We start from the raw sequence: 18976 nt of genomic DNA on the forward strand, positions 1-18976 counted from the left end.
GGTCAGCTCACACAATACCCACCTCGGCGTGGAGGCCATCAGACGTCACGAGTTGGGTGACAGTCATTTCATTGGCGGTCAGAGTCCCCGTCTTATCAGAACAGATGACGTTGCAGCAACCTGGCACAGGGGCACATCAGGATACAGAGGAAAACTCAGCCATCACTGCAAGTTTCAGGCTTAGGAAATACCCAGCTTGAATTAACAGGGCACCAAAACATCCACTCAATTCAATTGATACGAGTTCAAGCAGCTGGAGTCCCTCACCTAAAGTCTCCACGATTGGTAACTTCTTCACAATGACCTGCTTCTTGGCCATCCGCAGCACTCCCAGGACCAGCGTAACCATGACAACGATGGGCAGACCCTCTGGAATGGCAGCCACAGCCAGGCTGGATGGAAAGGCAGACAGATCACCTTTCACACACACACTTACGAATGTTGTGAATTCCAGCTGGGATCGGCAACTTTACCCGGTGAAACTCGTCTCTAGTGTCCCCAGAGTCTCTGTTCTTGTCCCTGTTCCCCACTCCATGATACACCTGCCCTCTTCTTCAACATCCATTGCTCTGAGCTCCATCCCTGCAGACCCTTGCTTTTGGGAAGGGACCTCATCTACCAGATGTATACACTTCAGTATGAATTAGTCTGCCAATTGTTTTGCCTCTTTCAGTGCTTTTGCATTTAAATTGCCCTCATTTATTAAAGAGAAAAGCCTCTGGGCCCTAGGACAGGAATTTCCAGAATCAGGCAATAAGTAGAAAGTGGAATTTTTTGGTTCAGAGGGTCCTCCCTTAAATTTTACTTTTCATTGATCTAATGGTTTAGACACTTCTGGTGAGGAAGCCAGACAAGACATTAAAATTAAGGGAGGCGAAGTGACACAGCTATGCCTTTGCCTGTTGCAGAAGATCTGTTTTGGGGTATCCGCTCTCTTCTTTATCACCCCTCCAACTCTTTCTCTGCACGTGACCCCGCTCTCCCATAGCCACGGTTGATGGGATTAGAGGAGAACGTGTGATCTGCGCTGAACCAATAAACTCTTTTTTTGGAATCTGAGTTGGGATTGAGAACATGGGTCCCCCTCCTGTGGGCAGTGTGTCAGCATGTGATAGGCTGCTAAGAAGGGGCTCTTTCTGCCTCAGTTTGGCTCCAGAATTGGGGCTGACTGCCCCCCAATTCCCCATCGCTGGGCCGGCCAAGGGCAGAGGGCTGGTCAAGGGCCAGCTGACCTCAGGCGGATGGGGGAGGCTGGAGGTGAGCAAGGGCGAGGGTGCTTTTGCGCAGAGCTGTGCAGAGAGCGTCACTGTGCCACACCCAGCACGGTTCGCCCCTGCACTCGAAACCGCATCAGAGTCCTGCAGGCCTTCGGTAAACTGCTAATTGCACGAACACACCGGGGAACATGTGGCAGGTGTCCAGGCCCACCCTGGCCTCACACATTGCGAGCACTCTATATGCGCTGGTTAATAATCAGAGAGCCCAGCTGTGGAGGCTCATTCAACCAAAGTCACACACATGTACTCCATCCAATTTAAGACAATGCTGCTTATGAAGGACACCACTATCTTGTGTACCACTAAGAAAGAGCAAGACACGGCCAATTAATCAGCAACATGGGGCTTTATCATGTCACTTATAAGAAGTCTGACTTCAGAGAAGTTAAAACGTGAAAATGGATGTGCATCTTAGAATCAAAGAAATACAGTACATGATGGTGACCTTTTACCCGGAGACAGTGGAGCGTTCAGTTACACAAACCAAGGTGACCGAATGTGGCCCAGGGGCTGCTGGTTTCTATGGTGATGGCAAGAAGGCGGCAAAGGCTTCCTCGGTGTTATGGTACAGGCTGACAAGGCTAACTGAGCAAACATTTTCAAGGGCTATAAGGGGGCCTTTTCCCCAAATGGCCCGGGAAGCTTTCATAATTAAAAACAAAACGAATCTACAAACTGATAAAGACTAGGGTGGACCAGGACAAGCCGCACACCGCAGGCCGCCCCGAGTGTTGCTCAGGCAGCGGGATGGGGATGAAGTGTTTAAGAGAACAATTCTCATTTCGTCTATTTTGGAGATCCTCTTCCTCAATGGCTGCCCTGCCGGTCCTATATTCTGATTTGGTCATTCCGAGGGACTTGAATTCTGCTAAAAACCTCCTTGCAAAGTCACAAGGGAAACGAACAGTCAATTTTCTCTAAGTGGCCAGTTTCCCAGCGGTCAAGGAGAACGAATGAGACCGAAGGGAGCATTAAGCTGGAAATCAGGTGTGACCTTGGGGAGGGAGGGCAGGGATGGATACGGAAGGCTTTTTTTGTTGTTTACCTGGAAACAAATGGCTGAATCGCCATTTGGCTCATGGAACTTTCTGTGGTTATTAGGTGGGCAATGGACTGTCAGTAGATGAGTGGATGAAACAGCTACGGGACATTTACACAACAGAACACTACTCAGCCACAAAAAAAGAAAAGTTTACCTTTCCAACAGCATGGGTGAGCCTGAAGAACATTTTGCTAAATAAGCGAGTCAGAGAAAGACAAATTCCACACGATTTCATGCATATGTGGAATCTAATGAACAAAGGGAACCAATAAGCAAAATACAGACAGACTCACATTGAGCAGGCTGATAGCTCTGAGATGGTGGGTGGGGGCCAGAGAGGGTGGAGGGATTGGGCAAAAAAGAAAAAAAAGAGAGAGAGAACTCATGGACACGGACAACGGTGGTGATTGCGGGGGCGGGAACTGGGTGGACGTGGAGAGATGTACAGGGGGATAAATGATGGAAAAAATGTAAATAAATGAATAAACAAACAAACAAATTTTTTTAAAAAGGGGGTGGGCCCTGGCTGGTGTGGCTCAGTGGATTGAGCCCAGGACTGCAAACCAAAGGGTAGCTGGTTTGATTCCAGGTTGGGGCACACACCTGGGTTGCGGGCCAGGTCCCCAGTAGGGGGTGTGCGAGAGGCAACCATACATCGAGATTTCTCTCTCTTCTCTCTTTCTCCCTCCCTTCCCCTCTCTCTAAAAATAAATAAATAAAATCTTTTTAAAAGTGGGAATGGGACGCATCATTTTTGGGAGGAGGCTCTTGAGCATCATGGCACCTGAGTGCTTAGGCCGCTCCGTCCCTCGACCGTCACCCCTGCCTCAGAAGGCTCGGTAGGCTGAGCACTCTTTCAGGGGCTCAGCCTTCTTCCCTGGCTCTGCTTCTTGCTGGGTCCTGACTGGCACAGTTTCCCATCCTGCCTCACTGCTCAGAGTGCACTTCCCAAGCCGGCAGCATCAGCGGCCACTGGGAGCTTGTTAGGAATGCAGCGTTTCAGGCCCCACCCAGACCTCTCGAGTCTGTCCAGGAACCGGTGCTGCACAGGCTCGCCCAGGACCCTGTGTTTCTTAAGCTAACGTCCAAGACCTCCACTCTGCAGTGAGCCGCTGGTCCAGGCCGTCCTTCCCGCTGCCACCTCCCCTCTCCACAGTGCAGCCAGCCGCTCACTGCCCACCGCCGCCCCCTGCTCCTGCTCCTCTGAAACAAGACGGGTTCCTGCCTCCCATCACCTTCAGTCTCCATGTGAAGAGTGGCCAATGGTTTTCATCTCTCTGCTCCAAGAGAACAGTGGTGATGGCATGGCCTGGCCGAGAAGGACTCTGATGAAATAATGAGAATCGGGAGAGAAAGGAGCCCACCATCCTCCCGAGGATCTGCGCCTTATCTGACCCCACCATCTCGTTCTGCTCACCAGGCCCAGCCCAGTCTCCTCCTGGAGTCCCCCAGACATGCCTGCTCCTTCCCACCTCCAAGCCACACCGTGCCCTTCCCCCTGCGGGAAGGCCCTCCCTGCTCTCGCCTCAGCAGGCTCCTTCTCATTGCTCCAGCTTCAACTCCTCGAAGAAATCTTCCCCAGCCACCTTTTCAGGGCACATCCCCTCCTGTCTCTTTTTTAATCTCTGACTCTGCAATTGTTTCCTTTGTAGCACTGATTATAAGTCGTGATTATTTATTAACAGTCACTTAAATGGTTTGCATTTACTTTCCCAGTCAGCCTGCAAACTCCATGACCCAGCTCCAGCAGCACTGGGTGATGCAAACGGATAGTCAGCAGATGTCTCATAAATACCTGTAGGGCACGCAAACCAGCCGACCTCTGATGGCTGCCAGGGTGGGCAGCAAGGGGCACTGCCAAGAACCTGGCTTTGGCTCAGAATGCAGCAGGTTTGAAATTGGTCTCTTCCACAACCCGATTCCATAACTAAGTGTGTTACCCTTAACCTCGGTTTCCCAGTCTGTGAAATGGAGCCCGTGGAGCTTTGCAATGACGAACTGAGGTCACGTGTTCCACTTGCGCTCCGCCTCCTTGTCACAGCATCACTAGACCCCTGGTTACGCCCCCTTCAATCCCTCAAAGAGTCCAGAATTGACTTTCCCACTGCTTTCTCCATTCGCATCATATTCTTGGCAATTTCAACATCTGTGTCGATGGCCCTTCACACCACCCAGCTTGTACTTCCTTGAACTTGCTCCTCTGTTGAGTTTCTGCCCAGCAACTTCTGCCTAGTGTTGTGGGTGAACTGTGTCCCTTCACAAAGCTACCATTGAAGTGCCAACCCCCAGGACCTGTGGATGTGACCCTGTTTGGAAATAGGGTCTTTGAAGAAGTGACTAAGTGGTTAGGGTGCCTACCCTAGTCCAGTATGACTGGGGTCCTTAAAAGAGAAGAGACACAGAGACGGACACACAGGGAGAGGCCATGTGACGACAGAGACAGGGACTGGAGTGACGCAGCCATAGGCCAAGGACTGCAGGCAACTCCAGACGCTGGGAGAGGGGCACGGACAGATTCTCTCCAGACCCTGCCAACACCTCGCTCTCCAACATTGTGCTCTGAGTGTGAGATGGATTTAGTGAAAGCAATACAGTTAGGTCACGTGGTCAGTGCAGACACTGACACAGAAGGGTAAGTGGCCATCAAAAGCTCCGTGAAGATGGTTTCTATTTTCTTTTACACCCTTCACCACACCTAACTGCGCAGGATAAAAAGCTGGGAAGCCGCAGCTGACGTGAGATCGCAGCCTGGCACATTCAGAACACCCTGGGCCCCGTCACCGGCAGCCTCACAAGCCCTTTCTTGTGGCTGTTGCAGAAATGCAACGATGAGCCTGGCACATTTCAGGAAAAAAGGCCCGAAATCCAGCAGGCCTGTCTGGACAGCACAACGGCCTGCTTTTCACAGTTCCACGGTGTTTGGGAGCAAAAGCCCAAACCCTGGTGGCAACCCACTTATTTACAGATCATTTAAAGCAAAAACCTGAAGACAATGACCTGTTAGTGCAGCTTTGTATACCGAGGACTATCTTTTTCAGACATTCGGATCTGGTTTGGATGTGTTTCCTAATGGAAAAGGTGGACTTTATTTTTCAGCTTGGAATCAGTTTCAGACGGGGAATTTCAAATGTCTGTCATCTGTACTTGGCTTTTACGGTTGTTGTCGCACCTGCCTGCCTTCTGTATTCTGAGTACATAGCATTCTTTAAACCAACTCTTCTTTTTTATCTTAAGGTTTTTAAAACAATTTCACACCCCCAGGATTTAGTCCTAATGAGATTTAGTTTGTTAAAGAAATGGCAAAGTGTCTAAAATCAAAGACTTTTCCGATTTCCATTCATTCGAAAAACAGTTATAGAACAGTCTCGAGAGAGGACACACACCTTCCCATGTGCTGATTTTGCTGGCCTGACCCTCCATCAATGCACACGGTGCAGCGTGACCGAAAACCAAGGCTGTTCCAAAGACCTGTGTTTGAACCCGCTCCATTGCTAACGGGCGGGTAAGGGGCGTCCCTTCATTCCACACGGACAAGCTTGACCAGGTACCAGAGACATGTACGTTGAAGCCTTAAAGCGAGGTTCTGCTGCCCACACTGGCCAGTACTGGGGAGGCGGCACCCTGCAGCCTCCAGGTCCCAGCACAGACTGGGGGGCCCAGGCCCCTGGGAGGTGCATCGCTGTGATGCACTGTAGTGACAGTTACCGCACGGAAGATTGCCAACAGCTGACGTTTATATATAAACAGAGCGGCCCCAGAGGTCCTTGTAATAACAACCTTCGGTGCTTTCTTTGGTTGTCTTTGCTTTCTTTCGGGATATAACTCCCATACCATAAATTCCCCTTTTAAAGTGAGTGTGTAACTCAGTGGTTTCTAGTATACTCAGAGTTGTGCGACCATCACCAAAATCTATTCTAGAGCATTTTCATCACCTCTGAAGGAGCCCCTGTAACTTAGCAGTCACGCCCCATTCCCTGCCCCCCGGTCCCTGGAAACCACGAATCTAAGTTCTGTCCATGGATTTGCCTATTTTGGACATTTCCTATAAATGAAGTTACACAATATGTGGCCATTTGTGTCTGGTTTCCTTCACTTAACATCATGTTTTCTAGGGCCATCTGTGTTGTAGCAGGTGTCGAGGCTGAATCACATTCCACCGCATTTTTTCATCCATTCATTGCTTGATGAGCCTCTNTAGTATACTCAGAGTTGTGCGACCATCACCAAAATCTATTCTAGAGCATTTTCATCACCTCTGAAGGAGCCCCTGTAACTTAGCAGTCACGCCCCATTCCCTGCCCCCCGGTCCCTGGAAACCACGAATCTAAGTTCTGTCCATGGATTTGCCTATTTTGGACATTTCCTATAAATGAAGTTACACAATATGTGGCCATTTGTGTCTGGTTTCCTTCACTTAACATCATGTTTTCTAGGGCCATCTGCGTTGTAGCAGGTGTCAAGGCTGAATCACATTCCACCGCATGTTTTCATCCATTCATTGCTTGATGAGCCTCTAAGCTTGTTTGCATCGCGGGTTTTATGTGCCCTCTCTATATTTTTGCTCACAGACATTAAAGTAATTTTCCACATATCACCTGAACCATCTTGCCGACACCAGTAATGGGGGGGGTCACCATATGGAAACCACAGGGCTTAACATGAGCCTGGAAATGTGTTGGCTTTTCTGTGTCCCAGAAGGGTCACCGGCCGCCCTTCTGCGGGGACATAGCCAGTTAGTGGCCATCCCTGGCATTCTGCCTCCCTTGTCTTCGTGAGCAGCTGTGGAAAAGCTGGGGCAACTTTAGCCACGGCACGGAGCCTGCTCCCTGCCCCCCTCTGCATCGTCCACTGGGACCTGGGGGTGTGACTGTCGCTTGTTAGAGTCACCATGTGGAGGAAAGGCAGGTTCCTTGGGCTTAAAGTCAAGGGCCCTGAGTCCCAGCCCTGCCTTCAGCTGTGTGGCCTCAGTGGCATGTCCCTTACCCTCTCCTATAGATTCCTCTATAAAAGAAGGACCTAGACCACGCTTCAAAGGAATAACCGGAGCAAACACACTGTGCACCCTGGATGGTTGCAGGGACCTGCACCTGCTCTCATGTCATCCTCGCCATGACCCCAGCAGGGACTGTCTCACCCCTCCCATTTTACAGAGGGGAAGACTGAGGTGCAGAAAGTACAGAGGTTTGCCTAAGATCGCATAGCTAGCAGGGGGTAAGGTCGGGATTGAACCCTAGGCAGGCTGGCTCTGGAGTTCACATTACTAGCCAGAAAGACCCAACCCCATTAACAAAAAGTGACAGGAACGACAACTCCAAATCATATGCTTCCACTTGTTCTGTGAGCTTCCCCTGGGCTCCCCAGCCTGTCAGACAGTGTGCTGCTGGGGGACCATGGCTTTGGGTGAGGGGGTGTGTCTTCCCCACACTGCTCCTGCTCCCCAGCCTCCCCACCTTGTCTTGCTGCACTGGCAAGGGAGGGAGCCCTTACCTGACCCCGATCGTGAACATGCTAAGAAGGTGCTTCCCTTGCAGCCACCCCGTGAGTATGATTATGCCTGGGAAGAGACAAAAAATGTATGTACACACACAGTATCCAACATCTCAAGGCAGGACGATTTCAACATCATTTCCTTAGAGAGTTCACAGCAGTATATGAATAGCCTGCCCGGGGCAATGATGAATAGCCTCAAGGACTTTAACTACTTTTCCCTTTTTAAGGAAGATACCTTTGCACCTACAAAACAGAATGGTTTTACTTTTTCAGGAAAGGATCAAGCCAGTTCCAGTAAAAAAGAAACAAGCAGCTTGTTTGGGGCTGTAGTACACATCCACAGATTATTCCAGAAGTTCCCCTGAGCCATGTGCACTCAGGACGGGACACCCCTACCCCCCAGAGCTGTCTGATGGGCAGACAGTGCTGCCTCCATGATGGGCAGATGGGCCCCTATTTCCTAAATTGTTTTATCTTGCCATGTTCATGATTATATACATCCCCTTTTCCATTTTCTCCCTCATCAATCATTTACCCAATGCTTCCTAAGTATCAGGCCCTGGTTTTAGTTTGTTCTTTATTAAGCCATTAACTCAATAAATGTTTACTGAGGACCTACTATGGGCAAGGCACTGGTTGGTCCTCCAGGCTGGGAGCAAAGGGCACAGACTCAAAGCCAGAGCTGAGACGGCAGGAAGGGCAGGTGAGGCGACCAGGGCAGCTCCACCAGGAAGATCAGGCGTGAGGCCTGCATTCAGGTCTGCGGCGCCATGTTTACACTGACCTTGGTGTGCTGCCGAAGGCCGTGAGGCATAAACCCAAGCACTGCCTACTTAGCGGCATAGAAATATGGCTGGGCACACCACTAAACTACATTTCCCAGTCTCCCTTGCAGATAGGCAGGCTGTGTGACTCCATTCCCACCAACTGAAAATGGACAAAAGCGAGGACTCTATTTCCTGGCCCCTGGCTTAATAATTTCCCACACAAGCTTCTGTGTTCTCTTTCCCCAGCTACTGGCTAAACAGAAGGATGACCAGCCTCCAAGGACCCAGAGGAAGGGAGAGCGAGAGTGCAGTAGGGGTCTGGGCCCCCGAGTGGGCGTTTGGAGTTGAGCTATCCAGGAAAGCCTCTGGACCAAGGACACGACCATGGACTAGGATATGAACAGGAAGTAAGCTTTGACCACGCTGTCACTGCACTGCAGGGGCTGCTTGTTGCAGCAGCTAGCCTGGTCTAATACAGTGACTTTTGTCACTGTCAGAGAGTCCCTGGTCCCAAACCCCCATCTTCACTCAGGTGAGTGGCAAGATGTGTGAGAAGCAGCGGTAGCCATTTGGGACCGCTGCCCTAGGTCCCCAGGACCAAGGGTAGACACTGCTTCACTCACCGATTATGCAGAATGAGAAGAGGGTCAGTTGTTTCCCCAGACTGTCCATGTCTTTTTGCAGCGGAGTTTTGGGTGTCTGAAAGGATGGGGACAAGGGCTTTGTCAGGTGACATGTCAGCATCCCTCAGCTTCTGCCTGGATCGTGTGTGCCCTGATCTGAGTGACCATTACACAGGGTACACTTACATAAAAATTCATTGACCTCTACACTTCATATCTGTGTACCTTATTGCCTGTAAGGTATGTCTTGACAAAAATCCCAGTGAATGTCTTAAAGTAAAAATGAACTTTTAAGAAGTATACTCACATTTCTCAAAGTATACTCATTCCTAAGGGGTGGGCAGAGTGCGTATCACTCACTAGCCAAGAATAATCTCCCACCCAGCTTACAAGAAAACCAGGGCCCCCAGTCGCCCTTACCTCTTCGGCCCGCATCATCTTAAACACTTCTCCAAACTGAGACCTCTCCCCGGTTCCGATCACGACCCCCTGCGTTCAGGAGAGGAAGTGTGAGATCTGAGGACAGAAGCCCACTGGTGAGGGAAGCCAAAGCCCCCAGTGCACCCCAGGGCTCACCTGGCCCTTCCCGTACTGCACCAGGGTCCCCATGAAGACGATGTTTCTCAGGGTGGTGAGGTCCCCCTCGCCAGTCAATGGGGTGTCTGTCTTACTGCATGGCTCAGCCTCTCCCGTCAAACTGGACTCGTCTACCAGGAGGTCTGCGACCTAGGGCGGCAAAGGGAAAATTTGACAGTGGATTCTGCCCTCGCCACACCCTGTGAACTGGTTTTAAAAGCACAGAACAGAATCCAACACCTTAATGTCAGTTACCAACAGACAACAGACAAGGAACACCCCGAAATGAGGAGGCCAACGTCAGAACATGACCAGGTGCTTCAAGAATCAGAAAAGAATAGAAAAAGCTCTGACTGTGTGGCCCCTCTCAAAAACTATGAAAGTCTTGGACCTTCTTTTACATTATTTTAAACCTTAATATAACATTTTTAAACTAATTAGGCAATGGGTAATTTAGAATGTATCTTTCAACGCACCTGTGCCTTTCACCTAACATCCCACGGGCCGCCCACCTTGGAGGGTGCCCCTGTGATCTTTGGGGTTTGAACATTGCTGAGTCAGGTTACTGAGTGACAGCCTAAGGTTATACGAGCACCAGAAACATGGACATAGATACACACACACACACACATACTCTTCAGAAGGGGAGGAAGGTGCTAATGTTTCTATAATCCCTACTATGTGCCAAGCCCTGTGTGGAGCATGTCACAAATCTCATCTCTAAATCCTCACCCCCACCATGAAAGATGCTATTGTTTTCTCCATTCTACACCTGGGGAAACTGAGGCACAGTGAGTAACTTGCTCAAGGTTATATAGCTACTTAGTGGCAGGACGGAGACTGAACTGAAGTTCTGGTTCCAAAAGCTACACTCTGAACCATCTTCCAAGCTGACCACAGGCCAGTGGGTATCACTGCAGAGCTGAGTGTCCTGGGCCCAGAACTGTACCAGATACTGTGGAGGACATAGAGTTCTCGGTGGGCCCGAGCCCTCAGGACCCTGTTACCTGAGCATGTAAGACCAACCTAGAGAGACAAGCCATCTCCCTGCACCCTCACAAGATCAGCCTGGGAACTTGTGAGAACCGTTAGATCAGCACGTCTCAGTTAGGAGCCTGGGAGTTACCTATGACCCCAATTTAAAAAACTCAATAACCATCTTTAAAAAATATGCTCACTGCCCTGGGATCCCGGTCCCCAAGAGGACAGGGGCCACCCATTGCCTGTGTCATGCCCATCTCCCCATTCCTCCCTAACACAACCCCCATGGCATTGGGAGTCATGATGGCCCCACCACACAATCCTGTTTCCCAGCCTCCCTCGCAGCTCACAGACTTGCTACAATGAGACAGCAAGACATAAGGAGAAGTCGCCTTAGTCCTGGGGGAGATCTTTGAAGGAGGCTGAGCTTTGTTCACCCTGTCCAGCCGTCATCATTGTGGCTGGAGTTCCAGAAGCCATCTTACCTGCATTAAGGGGATGACCACACCCAGGGAAGGCAGAGTGGGGGCTGGGAGAAGCCCAGGTCCTTCATTGCACAGCAAAGCCACCACGTGGGCCCCGGACACACTACCTCCAGACTCTCACTGTGTGAGAGAAGACTCAATCCCCTGCCAGTTGAAGCCAATATACATGCTTAATTTAACCTATTACCAATCAAACACCAGTACAGGCCGATCTACAGTTTGAATCCCCAGAATATGAAGGGAAAGTCATGTGACTTCATGGGGCAGCTCCTAACCCACGATGAAAGAGAAAACAGGAGAACTGGGGCACCAGCACCACCAGCTGCGGACCCGGAGACCCTGGGCAGTGAAACCGGCACCATGTCCTGATGGCAAGCAGAGATCTCATTTTCAAAAAATACTGTCTAATGGGAAGTGACAATAACTCAAAGAAGTTTTACCTGACTTGAAAATTTGGCTAGGCTTACAGTTGTACATAAGAGTGAAGTACACGGGATTTGTATCTAACTTTATGCTCGTTTACATTGAAGTGACTGTAATAAAAATAAGTTGACACTATTCCCTCCCTGGACTGAGTGTGAGAACTGCAGTTAGAACAGTTCTAATGGATCTAATCTGCAGCAGAAGGTTTGGGAGTGGGGAACGGGAGGGCGGGGTGGCTGATGCTGGGAGGATGAGCTGGAAGAGAAGGAGCACGTCTGGGAGGATCTGGGACTTGAAACAGGCCTTGAAGAATGAGCTGGTGTTTGTGAGTGAATCAGGCGGGCCCTCTAGGGAGGGAAACGAAGATAATTTTGGGGCAACGGATGGTGGGAGACCATAGTAATAACACGCTTGATCAAAGCAACTGAGAGATAGGGGAGATGAAGAAAAGACTTCTCCCAGCACCCCACCCACAATGAAAGGACAGAAGCTAGGAGTGCTGAGCACTGGGACCAGTTTGCCCTCTTTGGGGTACACGCTCTTGGAGGAGGGCAGACTCGGGCGCTGTCCCGGGTGCTGAAGCCACTGCGGGACGGAGCTGCCCCTGCCCTCGGGGGGCACCAAATAGAAAATAGGACTCGATCAAGGCAGAAGTTTGGTCCACCTGGAGACACGTGTGGGGACCAGCCTGACTGGAGCAGAGCTCTTGTGACAGGTGAGGTTGGAACCCAACTGCATTTGGCGTTGATTACGAAATTTGGATATTGCTTTCTAAGTAACGAGGAGCCATGAAGAGTCTTGAGCAGGGAAGGAAGGGATGTGGGTGAGGTATATGAAATGATGTCGGCCATGGAAAAGGTAGGCCGGCTGCACTGGGAGAGAAAGCCTGCAGTCAAAGGAATTTGTCCCTGGTGAGGCAGAGGAAGGTCTCACGGAGGGAAGAGCCAGCCGGAGAGAACAAGATGAGAACTGGCAGCAACCGGAAGGAGACACATGGAAGAAGGCAGAGGTCACTAAGGTTTTAGCTGAATGTATTGTACAGAACATTTTAAAAATATGCATATGCGACTTCGATTATAGTTCATTAAAGCCTACTTAGGATGGCAAATGTCTAACAGGTCGAAGCTGGGTAGACACCTCAACCCTCTGAGGCACATCGGGAGCCTTAGCTCTGCCTCAGAGTTATTTGCTCTGTTTTTTTAATTCCAGTCTTCACACTTGGACAAGACTCTCTGAACCCTCTAACTGCACCTGAGAACCTCTGACACCTCCGTTCTGGTTTCCCAGTGGACCCAGGAGGGTTACAGACTTCTGAAGAGTTTTTTTCTTTTAAAAAAATCATATTTTCCCTTGTGACAATGATTTGGAAAATTTTAATTTTTCTGTTTAAAAGATGGACAGGTGGGGAGTTATAATCATTTTCCAATTGCATTTTGTGGGACCCTCATTTGCAAAAAGTTAATTGGTGCCCTATAGAGAAAGGGTTCCATGGTGAAAAAGTTTGGGAAAAGTGGGGTTAAATTTAGTGAGCTGGTTTTCTCGACCACAGGCCTTCTCAGATTCTCAGAGCCCGCAGTATGTACACAAGTGTCCTGACTACCCAAGTCGGGGCTGCAGTTCCTGAAATATCTTCTGGAGCAAAAGTTGGGAGTCACAGGGCTGCAAGGTCTCCAAGTCTATTCTCGTTCCAGCACTGACCCCTCCATGCATGCTAAGAACCCCACGAAAAAAAAACTTGGTTTAATTTTGATTTTTGCTATTAAAGAAAGACTAATTAAAATATGACTGGCTTGCCCAGTGTCTTAACTGGTCAGTTCAGTAAGATGTCAGTGGATGCCTGTTCCATGTTCAAAGACTTTTAAGTCAGACTCTGCTCCAAGAACTTTGGAGAAAAAGACCCTTGCAGGTAAAGCAAATGGAGGGTGATTCAGTGCTAAATAGGATGGTGCTGAATTAGAGCACAATAGAAATTCAGAGAAGAAATAACACAGTTGATGACCTACAATAGTTAACATTCGCTCAGTGTTTGCATTCTCTCACGAAACACTCACAATTATCCCATGGAAAAGACTGCTCTGATTCCCACTTTACAGATGAGAACACTGAGGTTCAGAGAACTTAAGAAGCTCCATGGCCCAAAGACTAGGATGTGTCAAAGATGGATCCTGGTGCCTTCTCCATTCTCTTAAGCACAGTCTGGGATGGGGATACGGTCCAAGCCAGGTCATGAGTGGTCATTGGCAGAGTTTGGTCTCAATACATGTGGGGCAGGGAGCCACTGCAGGCTCCAGGGCAGTGGGAGGCCCAGTGAACACAGAGCCCTAGTAGAGGCCCCTGGGAGGGCTGTGCTGAAGGGATGGCGTGGGCGGAGATTCGGCCGGAGTGACAGCACCCATTGTCGGAGCATGAGAACCTTTCACGGAAAGAGCTGCTAGCGATTAGCAACACGATAAAAACATGAGGAAACACCCCTCAGCCAGGCGGTCAAGGTCATCAGCAGTGACAAGCTGCGGTGAGAGAATGCACCCTTGACATGGTGTGATGAGAAGGACATTTGATCTCTATGGTCTTCTTCCCCAAACCCCAGAACTACAGTCTAATTGTGGAAAAAAATCAGAGAAATTGCAGTGGTGGGACATTCTACAAATAACCTGACCAGCACTTCTCAAAACTGTCAAGGTCATCAACACAAGGAATGTCTGAGACGCTGCCACAGGCACAAAGGGGGACAGAATGAGCAAAAGGAAGGTGAGGTCTCAGGACAGAAAAGGGTGTTAGGAGAAAACTGCAGCAGTCTGAAAAAAAGTGTGAGCCGTATGCATATTTATGTATGAAAATATATTATGTCATAACATAATTATATTAAATACTATATTATCAATTTTAATAAATAGCCATATTAATGATTAATAATCATCATTATTGGTAATATTAATGCATCATTATTGGCTCATTAATTGTCAGAAATATACCATACTAATATGACATTAACGATAGAGGGAGCTGGGTGTGGGAGAATATGGGAATCGTCTCTTAATTTTTCTGTAAGTCTACAACCATTCTGAAAATTAAAGTCTATTTTTCTTAAAATGAGGAATGGAAGGGAGAGAGGAGACAAGGTGACTTCCCTCAAGACAGCTCGTCAGAGAAGCGGAAAAAGGAGGTGGGAGTCGGGAGGAGAAGAGAATGTGTGTGGGGAAGGTGGATGCCGGTTTGGACACACTGGGTTGGAGGTGGGATGTCTGTCCATCCATGTCCTACTATGAGCCTGGGAATCCAGCTGTGAACTAGACAGAGAGACTTGCTGCCTTCATGGGGCTTATACTCCAGCAGAGGAGGTGGGGTGGGGAAGGGAGCTGGCCAGAAACACAGAAGCCAATGAACACTGGAATGAATACCAGGGGAGGCAGGCACAGGGGAGGCCCCTTAGGAGAGAGGCCAGGGAAGGCCCGGCACCGGGCAGGGAGAAGCAGTGAGCCGAGGCTTCGGGAATGAGAAGGGCTAAGTTGTGACGGTGGGGAGTGGATTTCAAATGGCAGAAATGGCCCTCCTGTGTGGTGGCCCCCCGCATGGAGATGCGCCACAGGCAGTTGAAAGTAGCAACGTGTCTGGCTTCCAGGTCAGAGCTAGGCACGCAGCTTGGGCCTCCTTCTCCTGAAATAACTGATTTGTATCCATTCGAGGTCAGCTCAAAATCTACTGCCTCCAGGAAGCCCTCTGAGATTGCATCAGGTCAGGCAAGTCTGTCCTGCTCAGGAACTCCAGAATTTGTTGACATCTTCCCCAAGTTCCCCCACCTGTCACGAGTAGATGTGGTTTGTGTGTCAGGTTGGACTGTAAGCCCACAAGCACAGGGATCAGGTCTATTTTCTCCACTGTCTCCTCACCACTTGGCACAGATCCTGGCACATGGCAGGTGCTCGGGAAATATTTGTTGAGGCCCACGCAATACCAGTGGCCACCAAGGAGGTCGCTCAGCCTGAGGACAGCGATCAGGAGCTCTGGGCGGAGGGCTTGTGGGGCTCCGGTCACCTCCAGCTCAGGTGCAGACAAAGCTCTTCCCGTCCGCTCACCCTGGCAGGAGCTCCTACCTCTGAGACAGGGCCTCACCTGGAGTCCCGACAGGTTCCATTCAACGTCCTTTCCATTCAGAAATGGTAGGTCAAAAGAAAAAGCAGCGGCCTGCTCTGCTGGCCGCCCCAGGCCAGCCCTTCACAGAGGCCTCAGCCTCTGCTCTAACTGCAGGAAGAGGAGCAGTCCTGTGAGCCCCACGCACTAAGCCAAAGGGGCTAACGTCTGGGTTTTCCCAGACGTTAAGAAGTTTTTAAGAACTTTCTTGAGCTGCTGTTTCCTGGCCCTAAGTGGCTTCAAAATGTTCATAGGCTCTCTGGATCTCAGCACGTAAGAGCTGACTAAAACAGTCCACTGTGAATATACAAAGCCATTGATTATTCAGTGGAGTTGCAAAACACCGAAAAGAAAATCTGTAGCTTGGATTAAAAACCCTTGTGATATCAACAACCAGGTACAATTTAATGATATAAGCAAGGCAGGAAGAAAACTAACAGATAGCTAACACTCGGGGAGCTACCCCACACCAGGGACTGTGCCAAGTGTGCTGTAGGCCGTAGCCCGTTCCAGCCTCACCACAGCCCTGCGGGGGTGGGGGGGGGGAGGGGGACTCGGGGAAGAACTTTATCTGCTCTGACAGAGGAGGAATCCCAGGCTCAGAGAGGCCAATCCCTCCCTCAAAATCACACACTGGGCGGTGCTGGGTGTGGATTTGAAACCCGAGGCCCCCTGACTTCCAGCTCGTGCCCATCACTCGCGGGTGCCAGGCACCATTCTGAACACCTTGCATCTATGAAATCATTTAATCCTTACACCCACCTTTTGGGCATTAACACTCCTGCCTCATTTTACAGATGAGGAAACTGAGGCACAGAGAAGTTAAGTGCCTTGTTGCAGGTCACACAGCTTGTGAATAATAGGTGTCAGGTTCAAACCCAGCCCAACACCCAGCCCCAGGGCACTAACCACTCAGGAGCACTGTCTCTCCATAGCACCAGTAGCCAGTATCTTCCTTCTCAGCTGGGCTGCCCAGCATCAGGACAGACCCAGCAACCCTGGAGTCCCCACGCTGGGAGGCAGAGTCCTCTTGGTGGAGAAGTGGATCATGTCAGACTGGCTTCCCCAGTCTTCCCAGGGGACAGTGGTTTCTCTAATGGGATCCAAGAGTCCAGGACCTGGACGCTGAAGGCTGGCATGAGAGTGGGTGGGGATGGACGGGGTGGGGAAGCAGAAGGTAAGGAATCCATTCTCACACAGGAAGGGGCACTAGCACGTGCCTAAGAGAGAATCCCCCCCCCATCTGAAAGTCGGGGCAGAGGCCTGGGCAAGCCTGAGGGGCCATCTGGCCCGTCTCACCCTCAAAGGCTGGCTAGGACACTGTGAACACGGGGCCCCAGGGGTTGGTTCCTGCCTCTTCACCTCTCTCCGTCCTCCCCACCTCCGGCGCCCTTCCAACTGCATGCTATTCATCCTATAGCTCCCGACAAAATAAATAAATCGGGCAGATAACCTGTGTCTAACCCTTTATTGCTGAAAGCTCTGAATAATTCTTAAACATTCTTGGAAGGAATCATAGAATAGATTATTGCTCTGGACTTAACCTTTTCTTGAGAATCCAGGACTACCTCCGAGAGCCTCAGGGCTTGTTCTGTGAGGCTGTGGCAGCCTGTACCCACAAAGGGCTGGGACACAGCTCGCCCCACACCCCATGGCCCCACACTGAGCACCTGTAAAAGCTTGTGATACTTCTTCACGTCATTGCTGGTTCTGGTTCCCTTCTCCCCTCTAGGCAATCTGATACCACTTCTTTCTGCCCTGAGTGCGGCTGTGCTGGAGGGAACTCTGGCCTCATCCCTCAACCCCACCCTGGTCCAGTCCACTGCTGCAGTCCACCGCAAACTCGAAAGTCACATGACCAAAATCGCTTAGGCTTCTACTTAAAATGGGAAGAGATCATTTGTGAAATACAATTTGAAGGGCTTTGTGTTTGAAATTAGCTTGTTTGCTGCCTCCCTGACTTGTCTGTCGCCTATGTGTGCGTGAGCATGTGTGTGTGTGTGTATGTGTGTGTATGTGTGAGCATGTGTGAGAGGGAGAGAGAGAAGGCCTATTTCCGATACGCTGAGCACCTGAGTATCCCCCCGACGGCGGTCTGGGACCCCTTACCTCGGTGAGACGGATGTCCGCCGGGATCCGGTCTCCGATGGAGAGACACACGATGTCTCCGGGAACCAGGTCTCGCGCAAGCAGGTGCTGCAGCTTCCCCTCCCTTACGCTGCATTGGGGATGGTAAAGAGCAAATCACCTGTGTTGGCACGCCGTTTTGTGCACTTTGATCAATTCGAGCAAAGATTATAGAAACCCACTTTCTCTTTCAATTACGGGCACACCTTTGTGCCTTTGGGGTGGTGTTATTTTTACATCCAAGTACCCTAAACAATTTTGGGGGGAAATGTGTGGCTTCTGGAAGGCCCTGGTCCTCATCAGAAAAGTGAGACTTTCACTGTTTACCCTTCCTGGAGACAAGGCTGGGCCACGTGGCATCTAGAAGCTTCTTCAGGTCTCAGTCAGTGGCTGGTTCTAAAGTTTCCTTAGTGGAGCAGTAATTTGTATCCTTGAAAGAGATACCACTCTGGTCACAGCCTCATCAGAGCTGGGAGCAGCCCGGGACCACCGTCCCACAGGGCCACGGCCACTCCTCATGGCCACCTGCCTCTCGACAGTGGGCGTGCTTCTGCGCACAGGTTCCAGCCAGAATCTCGCCACACACCGCCTTGCTCCAGGACACTGCAGCAGCCTCCCTGCTTGACTCCTGCCTCCCTCTGGCCTCCTTCAATTCACCTGCACACAGCAGACAGAGCTCTTCAAACACAAAAATCAGATCCGAACTCCCTCTTGCTTCAAGCTCTCAGGTGGCTTTCCAATGCCCTTGGAATCCAACCCAAAAGCCTTGCTAGGGCCCTCTCGACCTGGACCTGCCTCTTCCTCACCTCCTGCTGCTCCCTCGTCACACCAGTCAGCCCTTGAACATACCCAGATCTCTCTAGTCATAAGGATTTTTGGTGACCTTAAATGCTGGAACGGATATTTCCCTTCTCCTGGATCACTGAATTCAATCTTGCTCAAGTACCTACGCTCTCCCGCACAACTCTAGGTGTGGGCCCTGACTGGTTGAGATCACTGAAGTGATTCCCACCCCCTATTCATGATTGGCTTAGGCTCAGGCATGTTCTGTAACACT

General features: G+C 50.3%; 1 protein-coding gene across 1 annotated transcript in view; it reads right to left on the minus strand.

Annotated features, from left to right (window-relative positions):
• The window catches only part of ATP2C2 (ATPase secretory pathway Ca2+ transporting 2), a 62335-nt gene that overhangs the window by 17058 nt on the left and 26301 nt on the right, over positions 1-18976 (minus strand). The window contains exons 7-13 of the mRNA XM_037040279.1: positions 17902-18010; positions 9776-9925; positions 9620-9688; positions 9200-9275; positions 7807-7873; positions 268-392; positions 23-120 (exon numbers count right to left, since the gene is read on the minus strand). Coding sequence (XP_036896174.1) covers positions 23-120; positions 268-392; positions 7807-7873; positions 9200-9275; positions 9620-9688; positions 9776-9925; positions 17902-18010 — 694 coding nt within the window. The remainder of the gene's footprint in view (positions 1-22; positions 121-267; positions 393-7806; positions 7874-9199; positions 9276-9619; positions 9689-9775; positions 9926-17901; positions 18011-18976) is intronic.

Source organism: Sturnira hondurensis, unplaced genomic scaffold (assembly GCF_014824575.4).
Source record: "Sturnira hondurensis isolate 20B ecotype Veracruz unplaced genomic scaffold, ASM1482457v3 Scaffold0002597, whole genome shotgun sequence".
In the NCBI taxonomy this organism is placed as follows: Eukaryota; Metazoa; Chordata; class Mammalia; order Chiroptera; family Phyllostomidae; genus Sturnira; species Sturnira hondurensis.